Genomic DNA, 15,656 nt, shown 5'->3' with positions numbered 1-15,656 from the left:
CAAGTGTGTGTTGTTCTCCAAGAAACACACTTCATTGGTAATCATTCCCCAACCCTTTGAAGTTACCGTGTTTTTTGTCAGAGCTGTGTTTTTCTGAGAGAACACCAGAAGGGGGCTGTACATTGATCTGCACAAATATCATCAGTGAGTGGATTCCTCTTCATACCATTTTGGTAGCAACAGCAGTGCCAGGGCAAATGGCCCCAGAGATGTTGGTAATGTTTGTTTACTGTCAAGCTGTGCACTTATGTTGAGATGGCCACCCTAATCCAATAACTTAGAACATTCTTCCTACTTGGGGATAAGAGTGCACACCACCCACTTTGGTGACATACCATTTTGTCTGGTAGGGGCCTTCTGATTGACCAGTTTCTTTCCAATCATGGTCAGTCTCCTTCAGTGATGTTAGTCTTACCCACCTCAGAGCTGCTCGTAGCATCTTTTTGGCTACAGATCTTAGTCTCTTCCTCTAATCTCGCAGCTTCAGTGCAAAGGTCACTACACAACAATCTTTATGACAGTGGACACTTAGATTCGGTTTTCATTCCACAGACACAAAAGTGCGATGATTCAGAAACATACATTATTTAACTTTTAGTCAAAAATGTAAAATACATAATTTCTGGTAAAAACAAGTACATCACAAAAAAATATACAATATTGCACACTGAAGTGCAAAAAACTGGTATAGGTATGCGTATTCAGATACAGACAGATGTAAACAGACAGAATGCAGCACTGCAGTTGGCAACACCTATACAGGGTGACACAAGTAAAACTGTTTGTCGGAATATTTGGCGAAATACACATTGGATTAAGAAAAATGGTAACAAATGTTTTTCACCTCGAAGAGGGACATCAGTTAACATAACGCTTGATCCCCCTGCACCACCACGGAGGCAGGTGACTTTAAAATCTTAAATAGAAATCCCTATATTTATTGCAAATTATCTCTGCGAAAAAATATGTAACTTTTATATGAAACATTTCTTTAGTTTCATGATAGAAGGTGCTGTAATTGATACACATTAACATGGGATGACAATTGTTGCAAAACAGTAATATCTCACAAAAATGCACATCCAATTAGGAAAATCAAAGTACATTATTTGATATTTGGGAAAATTCTATCATATGACACCATCTACCCTCCTGCAATGCATTCTTAGACTACATTTAGCATTACCCAAGAATGATGCCGTGGATGTAGTAGTAACGTGTTCCCTTCAGCGTGCTTGATTTTGTTGAGTCCCTTTGCCTCTCACTATCTTTGGATGCTTGATTACTGTGAGTCCCCTTGCCTCTCCCTATGGCAGGGTGCTTGATTACTGTGAATCCCACTGTCTCTCAAAAGTGTTTCACTGCAGCAAATGTTCGAAATGTTGTCCGTTGTTTGTAATGCACACTGCAACTCTGTGTCTGAATGACACAACACGGATTAGTGTCTCTGCACTAACATTTGCACATTCATTGCAAATTCGTTGCCGTACATCCACGTAAACTCTTGTGTGGGCCATGTATGAGGACCTCCTCCCTCCTTGTGCAATCCATCAACCTGGATAGTTTCGATTCAAAACTTCTTGAGCTAGTCGTGATTAATGTACTAGGCATCCATTGTGCTGAAACCACATATCCAGTCTTGTTTAGAGTGGAACATCATCCATTAGTATGGGTAGAACATTATCCATGATGCTGCTATACATTTGACCAGTGACATAACCTTCTATGAAGTAAGGACCAATTACCTGCACCTGCATACCTAAAGTACGAAACACCCCATGGGCATTCATGTTCAACTTGTCTTATCCACTGGAGATTCTCCACTGACCAATAATGAATACTATGTCGATTCACTTGACCACAATTGGTAAAATTTGTTTCATTGGAGAAAAGTATCTGTGAAATGATATTATCAATGGCTTCCTGTTGTTCCTGTATCCAGTTGCAGAAATTGCAGTTTTTGTGAAAATCGTCACCATGCAGTTCTTGTTGCAGCGATAAATGAAATGGATGCCATTTATGTGCATGTGGTATGCATTTTTGCCAAGAACTAATGTGAGGATTTGCAGCAATCGCAGCTAAAACATTCAATGTGTTATTTTTGTTTGTCGCAGGCTGCAGTCAGACTCTTTCTCTAGGTTTAGCACTTCTCATTTCAGGAAACAGGTGGGCAATACTGTGAAATGAAGTTATAGACAGAACATTCCTATCGGAGAACAGAGTAGCATACCTTTGACGAGTTTCGTCAACATTTCTGATGAGATGTTCAAATGGCTCTGAGCACTATGGGACTTAACATCTGTGGTCATCAGTCCCCTAGATCTTAGAACTACTTAAACCTAACTAACCTAAGGACATCACACACATCCATGCCCGAGGTAGGATTCGAACCTGCGGATGTAGCGGTCACGCAGTTCCAGACTGAAGCACCTAGTACCGCACGGCCACACCGGCCGGCTGATGAGATGTGTACAGTCTGAATCATTCAAACAACATTCACAGTCTGACCATGGACTGAGTGAATGATCATGGTCTCTGCTTCATTTAAGTGTGGGAGGTGTCACATGATGTTGTTGATGTTGTTGTTGTTGTTGTTGTGGTCTTCAGTCCTGAGACTGGTTTCATGCAGCCGTCCGTGCCACTCTATCCTGTGCAAGCTTCATCTCCCGGTACTTACTGCAACCTACATCCTTCTGAATCTGCATAGTGTATTCATCTCTTGTTCTCCCTCTACTATTGTTACCCTCCAAGCTGCCCTCCAATACTAAATTTGTGATCCTATGATGCCTTAGAACAGGCTCGTCCAAACTGTGCCCCTGGGGTGCTAGCACCCGCGATCGCCTGCAGCCAGCGCCCCGGGCGAATTCGTATGTTGTCGCAGTGGCTGAGCCGGGTCACATAGCTGGCCGTGCAAACCGCCCGCCGAGCCTCGCCATGCTGCTGTGTGCGTACTTCGTACATAATTGTCTTCTTTAACAATGTTGACTGTAAGAATTAAAGAGCTTTATAACCTTAATTCTATTTTTTAATAAGTATTCAAACTTGCTCTGTTAAAATTATTGCGTACAAAACAGCAAACTAAGGATCCAATTTCTAAATTCTGAAAAGGGATACAAAAAGATGAAGCCCCAAGTATAACAAAAAATATTTACTTGTAACTGCTAATAGTAAGAATGAGACTCTGTATCCCTTACAGAAAATTATTTCTAAAATAGAATATTTATAATTCTAGTTCATTTAAGAAATTGACATATTTTTCAGAAGAGGCCTATTGTACATAATGATGAGTATGCATGTGCAGTACTAATAGAATTAATCTGTGGGTTAGAAAACAACTAAGATGTTCTTAAATTCTTGTTTTGGGTATTGTTTTCTAAACCTTTGCGTAGTAATTCTGCCAAACGAAAACTAGTTCTTACTTAAACAGTAAATGGTTTGCTTGTTTTACCACTCATCGACCTCTTTTACAGAGGTACGCTTCCTCTGTTACTTTGTTAATGTTGGATCTGACTGCGGGACAGTCCAGCGCAGCGTAGTGTTGTGCGGTCTCACTTGCTCTGCAGCTCCTATGCCGACACTAGCAACACACGGTCGCGGCGCTGAAATACCCTGCCTTGTGCAATTCTTGGATGAGCCTGCCTTAGAACATGTCCTACGAACCGGCACCTTCTTCTTGTCAAGTTGTGCCACAAACTCCTCTTCTCCCCAATCCTATTCAGCACCTCCTCATTAGTTATGTGATCCACCTATCTAATCTTTAGCATACTTCTGTAGCACCACATTTTGAAAGCTTCTATTCTCTTCTTGTCCAAACTATTTATCATTCATGTTTCACTTCCATACATGGCTACACTCCATACAAATACTTTCAGAAATAGCTTCCTGACACTTGAATCAATACTCGATGTTAACAAATTTCTCTTCTTCAGAAACACTTTCCTTGTCATTGCCAGTCTACATTTTATATCCTCTCTACTAAGACCATCATCAGTTATTTTGCTTGCCAAATAGCAAAACTAATTTACTACTTTAAATGTCTAATTCCCTCAGCATCACTCGACTTAATTCGACTACATTCCATTATCCTCATTTTGCTTTTCTTGATGTTCATCCTCCTTTCAAGACACTGTCCATTCTGTTCAACTGCTCTTCCAAGTCCTTTGCTGTCTCTGACAGAATTAGAATGTTATCAGCGAACTTCAAAGTTTTTTATTTCTTTTCCATGGGTTTTAATACCTACTCTGAATTTTTCTTTTGTTTCCTTTACCGCTTGCTCAATATACAGATTGAATAACATCGGGGAGAGGCTACAACCCTGTCTCACTCCCTTCCCAACCACTGCTTCCCTTTCATGTCCCTCGACTCTTATAACTGCCATCTGGTTTATGTACAAGTTGTACATGGCCTTTCGCTCTCTGTATTTTACCCTGCCACCTTCAGAATTTGAAAGAGAGTATTCCAGTTAACATTGTCAAAAGCTTTCTCTAAGTCTACAAATGCTAGAAATGTAGGTTAGCCATTCCTTAATCTTTCTTCTAAGATAAGTCGTAAGGTCGTCAATATTGCCTCACATGTTCCAACATTTCTACAGAATACAAACTGATTGTAGATTGTATTTTATTGGTCCTGTTGTCTACATAGCAGTTTATGCATAAGACATTGGACAAGTCAAGTTATAAATACACAGGCTGAAAGTAATTTCAAGGCATACATATTTAAGCTTACAATAATACACTTTACACGTAAGTAAGTATTTATATAACAAATTTCATAAATTTAGATATTCTTCAATGGAGTAAAAGCAGTGATGCTGTAAATGACTTTAGAGATTTTCCAAATGTATTGACCTCAGTGATAGCTTTTATGTTTTCAGGAAGTTTGTTATAAAGCTTAACTCCCATGTGAAAAGTACCTTTTGGGCACAGTGCTGTGCTGATTTGAGTCATATGTAAGTTTCTGCTTTGTCTGGTAAAGTGCTCATGTATATCATAGTTTTTTTGTAGTCTCCGGTCCTTGCCTATTACATTTAATTTAAAGAACAAAAGGGTTTCCATAATGTATACACATGGTAATGGGGGAATACCAGATTTCTTAAACAGGGGTTTACAAGAGTCTCTAGGCTTGCACCCACACAAGATTCTAATGGCCCTTTTTTGTAGATTAAAAGTACTATTAGCTGTTTTAGAGTTTCTCCAGAAGGTGACCCCATATCTAAGACGAGAATGAAAGTACGCATGATATGCATTCAGTACTGTTTTCTCACTACAGCACGATTTTAATAAAGATGATAACACGTTTTGCTCAGTTCTGCATTGAGATATTCAATATGCTTATTCCATTTGATGTTACTCTGCAGCCAAAGTCCTAAGAATTTGGTTTCAGTACTGTTACCAACTGGTTCGTCATTGATAGAGACTGATGGGATAAACATGTCCTTGTTAGGAACATTGTGGAATTTTAGAGCAAGAGTTTTCTTACTGTTTATTACAAGCTGATTACTCTGTGCCCAGTTACTAAGTTGTTTCGTGACAGTGTTTACTGTCTGCTGTAACTGTTCATCGTCGCCTCCTTTTAGTAGAATCGTGGTGTCATCTGCAAATATGATTGTTTTGTGTGAATCAATATTTAAGCTTAGATCATTTATGTACAGAAGAAACAGAAGGGGTCCCAATACGGATCCTTGGGGTACACCACATTTTATTTGTTTATAGTCAGATAACTGATTAGATACAGTTTTTAGTTCAATATTTGTGTGCTTGACGCACACTGCCTGTATACGATTTGTCAGGAAGGAACTGATCCACTTGTTGGACAGACCTCGAATACCATATCTTTCTAGCTTTGATAGCAGGATTTTATGGTCCACCATGTCAAAAGCTTTTGACTAGTCAATAAAGACTCCTATTGTTTCCTGTTTTATGTCCATCAGGTTTAGAATGGAATTGATGCACTCATAGATAGCAGTTGTTGTTGACCTCTTATTTCTGAATCCATGTTGTTCATTACATAGGATGCTGTTTTTATTAATAAATTTTATAAGTTTCTCATACATCACTTTTTCCAGTACTTAAGAGATGAAGGAGGAAATTGTGATGGGTCTGTAGTTATTTACATTGTCTTTATCCCCATTTTTATATACAGGAATAACTTCTGATGTTTTCAACACATCAGGGAAAGTGCCTGCCTGAAGTAAGCAGTTGATAAATGTGTGAGTACTTCTTCCCCAAGGTCGGCGTCTACCAGTTTTCCCATTCATCTGTAAAGAATTCCCGTTAGTATTTTGTAGCTGTGATTTATTAAACTGATAGTTAGGTAATTTTCACATCTGTCAACACCGGCTTTCTTTGGCATTGGAATTATTATATTCTTCTTGAAGTCTGAGGGTATTTCGCCTGTCTCATACATCTTGCTCACCAGATAGTAGAGTTTTGTCAGGACTGGCTCCCCCAAGGCTGTCAACAGTTCTAATGGAATGTTGTCTACTCCTGGGGCCTTTTTTTTTACTCAGGTCTTTCAGTGCTCTGTCAAACTCTTCACACAGTATCGTATCTCCCATTTCACCTTCATCTACATCTTCTCCCATTTCCATAATATTGTCCTCAAGTACATCACCCTTGTATAGACTCTCTATATACTCCTGCCACCTTTCTGCTTTCCCTTCTTTGCTTAGAACTGGGTTTCCATCTGAGCTCTTGATATTCAAACAAGTGGCTCTCTTTTCTCCAAAGATCTATTTAATTTTCCTATAGGCAGCATCTATCTTGCCCCTAGTGAGATAAGCCTCTACATCCTTACATTTGTCCTCTAGCCATTCCTGCTTAGCCATCTTGCACTTCCTGTTGATCTCATTTTCGAGACGTTTGTATTGCTTTTTGCCTGCTTTATTTACTGCATTTTTATATTTTTTCCTTTCATCAATTAAATTCTATATTTCTTTTGTTACCCAAGGATTTCTACTAGCCCTCGTCTTTTTACCTACTTGATCCTCTGCTGCCTTCACTACTTCATCCCTTAGAGCTACCCATTCTTCTTCTACTGTATTTCTTTCCCCCATTCCTGTCAATTGTTCCCTAATGCTCTCCCTGAAACACTCTACCACCTCTGGTTCTGTCAGTTTATCCAGGTCCCATCTCCTTAAATTCTCACCTTTTTGCAGTTTCTTTAGTCTTAATCTACAGTTTATAACCAATAGATTGTGGTCAGAGTCCACATCTGCCCCTGGAAATGTTTTACAGTTTAAAACCTTGTCCCTAAATCTTTGTCTTACTATTATATAATCTGTATGATACCTTCTAGTATCTCCAGGATTCTTCCATGTATACAACCTTCTTTCATGATTCTTGAACCAATTGTTAGCTATGATTAAGTTATGCCCTGTTCAAAATTATACCAGTCAGCTTCCTCTTTCATTTCTTACCCCCAATCCACATTCACCTACTATGTTTCCTTCTCTTCCTTTTCCTACTGTCGAATTCCAGTTGACCATGACTATTAAATTTTCATCTCCCTTCACTACCTGAATGATTTCTTTTATCTCATCATACATTTCACCAATTTCTTCATCATCTGCAGAGCTAGTTGGCATATAAACATGTACTACTATAGCAGGCATGGGCTTCGTGTCTATCTTGGCCACAATAGTGCGTTCACTATGCTGTTTGTAGTAGCTTACCCGCACTCCTATTTTTTTTATTCATTATTAAACCTACTCCTGCATTACCCCTATTAGATGTTGTATTTATAACCACGTATTCAACTGACCAAAAGTCTTGTTCCTCCTGCCACCGATCATCATTAATTCCCATTATATCTAACTTTAACCTATCCACTTCCCTTTTTAAATTTTCTAACCTACTTGCATGATTAAGGAATCTGACATTCCATGCTCCGAACCAAAGAACGCCAGTTTTCTTTCTCCTGATGACGACGTCCTCTTGAGTAGTCCCTACCCGGAGATCCGAATGGGGGACTATTTTACCTCCGGAATATTTTACCCAAGAGGACGCCATCATCATTTAACCATACAGTAAAGCTGCATGCCCTCGGGAAAAATTACGTTTAGTTTCCCCTTGCGTTCAGCCATTCACAGTACCAGCACAGCAAGGCAATTTTGGCTAGTGTTACAAGACCAGATCAGTCAGTCATCCAGAATGTTGCCCCTGCAACTATTGAAAAGGCTGCTGCTTCCCCTTCTTCATGATAGCATTATCAAAAATATAAAAAAAGTACTTCAAATGTCTTAATCAGATCTGTATTCGTTTGAGATTGTACCATTTTGCAACAACGGTCACTTCACTTCCATGTCTGCTGATTACAGTGCCATCTATCATGAAACAAAAGAAATGTTTCCTACAAAAGTTTTTCACAGAGAATCCCAATCTGCAATAAAATATATGTGATCCTATTTAAGATTTCAAAGTCACCTCCCCACTCACTCCCAGAGATGCTGCAGAGGGCCCGAGAATTATGTTAATGAATGTTCCTCTTCGAGATGAACAATGTTTATTACCTATTTTTTTGACCCGATGTGTATTTCGCCAAATATTCCGACAAACAGTTTTGAATGCCTCAGCCTTTATAAGATGCCAAGTGTCTGGTAGGTTATCAAGATTTAAGTGAGTTTGAATGTAGTGTTATAGTCGGTGCACAAGTGACGGGACGAAGCATCTCTGAGGTAGGGACAAAGTGGGGATTTTCCTGTATGTCTATTTCATGAATGTACCGAAAATATCAAGAATCCAGTAAAACATCAAATCTCCAACCTCACTGCAGCTGGAGAAAGAACCTGCAAGAGTGGGTCCATGACAACTGAAGAGAATCATTCAACATGACAGAAGTGCAGCCCTTCCATAAATTGCTGCAGATTTTAATGCTGGACCATAAACAAGTATCAGTGTGCGAACCATTCAACGGATCATCATCAATATGGGCTTTCGGAGCCAAAGGCCCACTCATGTACCCTTGATGGCTGCATGACACAAAGCTTTACGCCTCACCTGGGCCTGTCAACACTGACATTGGACTGTTTATGACTGGAAACATGTTGCCTGGTCAGACAAGTCTCGTGTCAAATTGTATTGAGCAGATGGACATGTACGTGTATGGAATCCACGGACCCTGCATGTCAGCAGGGGACTGTTCAAGCTGGTGGAGGCTCTTTAATGGTGTGGGGCATGTGAAATTGTAGAGTTATCGGACCTCTGATACATCTAAATATGACTGACAGGTGTCAGCATCCTGTCTGATCGCCTGCATCAATTCATGTCGATTGTGCATTTTGACAGATTTGGGCCAATTCAAGCAGAAAATGTGACACCCCACATGCCCAGAATTGCTACGAGTGGCTCTCGTGAGTTTAAACATTCCTGCTGGTAACCAAACTCCCCGACATGAACATTATTGAGCATATCTGGGAAGCCTTGCAACATGCTGTTCAGAAGAGATCTCCACACTCTTGTACTCTAACAGATTTATGGACAGTGCTGCAGGATTCATGGTGTCAGTTCCCTCCAACACTACTGCAGACAATAGTTGAGTCCATGTCACGTTGTGTTGCAGCACTTCTAAGTTCTTGCGGGGGCTGTATACAATATTAGGCAGATGTACCAGTTTCTTTCTCTCGTGTGTGTGTACACCAGAACAAAAGTTTGGAATATCGTAGAGTTTACAACAATGATTTCTTACAGCACACACATTGAGGTTTGTAGAATACCTTATTAACGAAATAAACATAATTCCTTCTGAAAACAAGAACTAATTTGTTTAGTTACAAAAAATCATTACAAAACAAAGCAGGCTCTCTCTTCAGTGTACATTTTGAAAGCAAAAACAATGAAAATCTTTATCTCATGATGATCATGTAAGTCTTCCCTGCATTTGGACGAGTTCTTCCACTTTGCGAGGCATGCTCTGGATGAGACCATGAAGTTTATCTTGGAGTGTGAGGTCCCACTCATCAATGGCAGCTTCACTGAGGTCATGAAGATTGTCAGATGGACTCGGATGCTGGTGGCCAATGCATTTGGTTGCTGTTGCATCTTTGAAGTTACCAAGACCCTGCTAGAGTACTGAGCGGTCTTGCATTGTCATCAACCAGGATGAAACTGTCACCAACTTCATGTCTGCAGGGCTTCACAGGCATTTGTAGGGCCCCTCTGAGATATTGGGGACCATGAAGTTTATCTTGGAGCCAAAGGCCCACTCATGTACCCTTGATGGCTGCATGACACAAAGCTTTACGCCTCACCTGGGCCTGTCAACACTGACATTGGACTGTTTATGACTGGAAACATGTTGCCTGGTCAGACAAGTCTCGTGTCAAATTGTATTGAGCAGATGGACATGTACGTGTATGGAATCCACGGACCCTGCATGTCAGCAGGGGACTGTTCAAGCTGGTGGAGGCTCTTTAATGGTGTGGGGCATGTGAAATTGTAGAGTTATCGGACCTCTGATACATCTAAATATGACTGACAGGTGTCAGCATCCTGTCTGATCGCCTGCATCAATTCATGTCGATTGTGCATTTTGACAGATTTGGGCCAATTCAAGCAGAAAATGTGACACCCCACATGCCCAGAATTGCTACGAGTGGCTCTCGTGAGTTTAAACATTCCTGCTGGTAACCAAACTCCCCGACATGAACATTATTGAGCATATCTGGGAAGCCTTGCAACATGCTGTTCAGAAGAGATCTCCACACTCTTGTACTCTAACAGATTTATGGACAGTGCTGCAGGATTCATGGTGTCAGTTCCCTCCAACACTACTGCAGACAATAGTTGAGTCCATGTCACGTTGTGTTGCAGCACTTCTAAGTTCTTGCGGGGGCTGTATACAATATTAGGCAGATGTACCAGTTTCTTTCTCTCGTGTGTGTGTACACCAGAACAAAAGTTTGGAATATCGTAGAGTTTACAACAATGATTTCTTACAGCACACACATTGAGGTTTGTAGAATACCTTATTAACGAAATAAACATAATTCCTTCTGAAAACAAGAACTAATTTGTTTAGTTACAAAAAATCATTACAAAACAAAGCAGGCTCTCTCTTCAGTGTACATTTTGAAAGCAAAAACAATGAAAATCTTTATCTCATGATGATCATGTAAGTCTTCCCTGCATTTGGACGAGTTCTTCCACTTTGCGAGGCATGCTCTGGATGAGACCATGAAGTTTATCTTGGAGTGTGAGGTCCCACTCATCAATGGCAGCTTCACTGAGGTCATGAAGATTGTCAGATGGACTCGGATGCTGGTGGCCAATGCATTTGGTTGCTGTTGCATCTTTGAAGTTACCAAGACCCTGCTAGAGTACTGAGCGGTCTTGCATTGTCATCAACCAGGATGAAACTGTCACCAACTTCATGTCTGCAGGGCTTCACAGGCATTTGAAGGGCCCCTCTGAGATATTGGGGACCAGTCAAATTACCATGGTTAGGAATTAGAGGAGTCCACTGGCCCATCATTATTGCTGCCCAGAATATTACACTTCCACATGCAAATGGATGGACTTCCTGAACCTATTGGCATTCCTGGTGTCATCTAGCACTTCTCCAAACCCTAACATGTCTAGTGTCTGGTCGCAAACAAATCCTTGTATCATCAACAAGCATGACATTACTCCATTCTGCAATGGTCCAATGTTGATGTGTAATAGTACATGTCCTCTGATTGCATAGGTTTGGCTGGTTCAGTGGTCTTATGGAATGAAGATCACCCTGATGCAATCTTCTACACATTGCTTGGTCTGAACACAAATCCCTGTTGCCTAAAAGAAGTCATTTCCAATATTAATAACAGTAGATGTTGGAGGAATTTATGCTGCATTGGTATTGTCATACAAGGATGACCACTGCAAAGTCTATCGTTCACTTATACTGACTTTTTGTATTGTCTCCACACCTTAAGACACACCACTTTGAGTGAAATGCAACCAATCGGCAAAATCTTACTGTGTAAGACCTGCTGAAAGTAAAGCCACTATCCGACTATCAAAGTGTTGCATGCCTCTACGTGGCATGTTACTGCAGCGCTGAATGCAAACTGAATTAAGCTGTTGTTGATATTGGGCTGCTTGCGGGGTCATGCTGTGGCAGCGGTATGTTTACGTGACTGGGAAATGGCGGATACGTGTTGCAGCATTTCTGGAAATTTAATTCCATGGGGTGAAAGCTTTTTTTTTAAATATATCATTATTAAAGTACTACTGAAGTTTTTTAAAGCTACATCTACAAAAATTGGTATTTGACTTCTCAATTACAGATAAAAAAATCCATGTTTCAGTGTTTTTGGAAATTGAACCCCTAAGGGGTGAAAAATGGGATGTAATTTTTTTGCGGAAATATTTTATTATGAAAACATTTTTAAAGCTAAATATATGAAAAATTAAATATGGCTTCTCATTTAGAAAAAAAAATACATCTTAAACTATTTTAGGAAATTCAACCCCTAAAGGGCTGAAAGAGGGTCAGACTGAATGAATCACTGACTTATTATTGCCCAGCCCAAACTGCTACGGATAGAAACCTGAAGTTTGGAGAGGGTGAGGATCTTATACTGTAGGCATCATTGAAAAAGAGAGTGGAAGAAACTCCACTCCTAAGGGGGTGAAATAGGAAATAAAACGGTTTTTTGAAAGTATCTCACTATTACAGGTATTTTCAAGCTCGAACTATGCAACTGGTATTTGGTTTCTAAGTCACAAAATATATGTGTTTCAGCATTTTTGGAAATTCAACCACTACGGGGGTAAAAGAGTGGGTGAAAGTTTTTTTTGGAAATGAAAAGTACTAAAGAATTTTTAAGGTTACATTTATGAGAGTTGGTATTTGACTTCTCAGTTAGAAATAAGGAAATAATACATGTTTCTTTGTTTCTGAAAATTCAGTCCAAGAGGGAATGCAATAAGGGATGAAAATTTTTAAGAAAATATTTTGTTAAATTATAAAAATTTTAAAGGTAAATTTATGAAAGTTGGTAGCCCTATATCACTTCTCAGTTAGATATAAAGAAATAGTTATTGATGGATGAAAGTTGCTATCGAAATATCTCCACAAGAAAGCAAAAGACATGATTAATAAAAACTTTGGACTACAGCTACTAGAACAGTTCAGAAGTACATTCAGAAAAGACCATGCTTATTCGGCATTAGCACTACACACTTAGAAGGTGTTGCAATTTGTGAAAAAAAATAAAAATTCAATTAAAAAGAAATATCTGCAGGCCATACAGTGTTCACGAGCAAAGCAGTGGATGATCAGCTTGTGTGTGTGTGTGTGTGTGTGTGTGTGTATCAATAAATCTAAAATCCCACCATAACATGAATTATATTTATTCTTCTGATAGGCCTATCACTTTTGTTGGTTTACCAATGCACAACTAAACTGTCATCCCACACTTATCTACAGATCAGTATATCACCACAATTAATATTTCTTACATATTTTCAGCAGCATCACCAGCTTAAAATAGACCATGAGCTACACTAAAGACAAATCTGTCAACAAAACCCTGAAATCTTCATTCCCAAAAGTAATACAGATTCACCAATTATGTTGTCAGTTTTCTGTTCTTGAATATGTTACAACACACTGTATCATCATTTCATCACAGGTCAAAGCTGACATCTGATTGTTCAACTCACAGTAAAATAATAGTAAACCAATGTTCCAATAGTGCTGAAGAAATAAGAATGAACATTAAGAACAGTTGGTTACAGCTCAGAGTACACAAGTATGCTCTAAACAAGTACAAACACATGCCTACTGAGGAAATGTCTCGGAAATACTATACCCTTTCACAAGTTATGCCACAATGCAGAGCTGCTAGATCAGCACACATCACTGCCTTTGCGCTTTCACTTAATTTTAAATTTTTGGCACCTCCGGATGATATTTTCAGGTCTAGTATGCGTTGCAGCTCTGAAGCCTTCCTGAAAGATACAAAAATATTTGTAAAGCATATAACGTATTTTGAATTTTCATTGCACTTCTGTTTGAAATAAAGGAGTAGATTTTATTCATTACAGCAGCCTATTGCTTTACTGTACAAGGTATATGAAACAAAGGGGTTGCTAAGAAAACGACCTCATACTTTTGGTCATACACATTTAGTACCCAAGACAATATTCCTACTTATAACGGTCCTGTATTCTTTCAGCGAACAAATTTAACTCTTGAGCAAAACACTACATTAATGGCTACATGAACACAAGCATAAAAAATAGTGCCACAAAATCAAGAAAACTATTTACTGAATATTGATAAAAAACTACATGTGACTGGACTATTTTGGCAAGGAACTTAAAAGTTCTAATTAAATAAGGGTCAAGTAAAAAAAATCGTCTATTTCTTCCCCGGCAAAGAGCGTCGTGGCAATAACATTTCTAAAAAATTCATTGCGTGCAGCACATTGTAGTATGGTATCACAGAACTCAGTTTCAGTTGTATCCAAATTAAATCCGCCATACAATTATCAACATTTAAAACATCATAGCACACACATTCGTTACACCTGATTTCGTGCTTGCCAGGACGACTCACTACAATGATTTGCTGAATAGGGTACGTAAAGTTTCCTTTCACTTGGCATTGACACAATAACATAAAAAACATTCACGATTATCTGGGTTTCTATATCGCTTTTCCTTGTACATGAAGAAAACAGTTTCTGGGGTAAGGATCATTTTGGAAAATCACTAAAAATCGATGTGCCATGTCGCTCTAGTTTGACACCAGGTTTCTTTTTGCCATGAATTACTCTTCTTGCGATTCCAAATACTCGTAAATAATTCGCTACTTACTTAAGGACTTTATCGTCTTCTATTCCGAGTTTCGGAAGTAACGACTTCAAATACGTGTTTTGAAAAGCCATTAGTAGCTCGTCATTATTCAAAATAGTAAACAAACTTTATTTCCCGCGCATTCCAAAGTCATTCCACACTCAAGACTCTAGTAACGTACCGAATGCGAAAGTTCCTCTACATGTCATGCTGGTCATTCGACCATCGATACCACTACTAATTAATTTATTTGTATATTAGACGTATTTACTTATTTATTCATCCATGGGCCATTTGTTTCAGTAGTATCGGACTTGACAGAAACATACAGCTATAATATATACAGAGACAGCTGCAATCCTCTAGTCGGAAAAGTGTAAGAATTGTCCAGGATAATTAACCCTTTAACAGGCACATTTTTTGTGGCGACTCAGCGAAACTAATTTTTTTTTGCATCGAATAAGAATTGTGATCAATTTATTATTTTTAATTTTTGGTAATTTTATTTTTGTAATTTAGGTCTAAAAATTATGGTGGTAAATATATCACCACAGCACTGTTTTAAACCTTACATTTTCGGTGGTAAACCGATTTCCCACTTGTGAGCTTTACACTTTGGTGGGAAGAAGATATCGCATTTCCATTTTATAAGCTGTAACATGTTGTCATTACATGTAAATTTTTTTTAAGAAGACGATGATTTATTTTTATTTTACTTTATTTCAAAAATATTTACATTACAAATTTACAGGTAATAATTCTTTTTCAACAAAATGTTCAAATGATTGATTTACAAGTAATAATTCTTTCACAAGCTGCGACATCGATGTGAAAAAACACAGTGACCCGTATATGTAATAAGTTTCCTTTAAT

At 38.8% G+C, this 15,656-nt stretch overlaps 1 protein-coding gene across 1 annotated transcript in view; it reads right to left on the bottom strand.

Moving 5' to 3' along the window:
• Window positions 1-14,951, bottom strand: part of LOC126278204 (origin recognition complex subunit 6-like) — a 56,018-nt gene extending 41,067 nt beyond the window's left edge. Inside the window, exons 1-2 of the mRNA XM_049978128.1 lie at window positions 14,805-14,951; window positions 13,796-13,934 (exon numbers count right to left, since the gene is read on the bottom strand). Of these exons, the coding sequence (XP_049834085.1) occupies window positions 13,796-13,934; window positions 14,805-14,875 (210 nt within the window). The 5' untranslated portion in view covers window positions 14,876-14,951. The remainder of the gene's footprint in view (window positions 1-13,795; window positions 13,935-14,804) is intronic.
• Window positions 14,952-15,656: the final 705 nt, after the last annotated feature.

The sequence above is a fragment of the Schistocerca gregaria genome, chromosome 6 (genome assembly GCF_023897955.1).
Source record: "Schistocerca gregaria isolate iqSchGreg1 chromosome 6, iqSchGreg1.2, whole genome shotgun sequence".
Taxonomy (NCBI): domain Eukaryota; kingdom Metazoa; phylum Arthropoda; class Insecta; order Orthoptera; family Acrididae; genus Schistocerca; species Schistocerca gregaria.
This window is presented reverse-complemented; position numbering and strand designations above follow the sequence as displayed.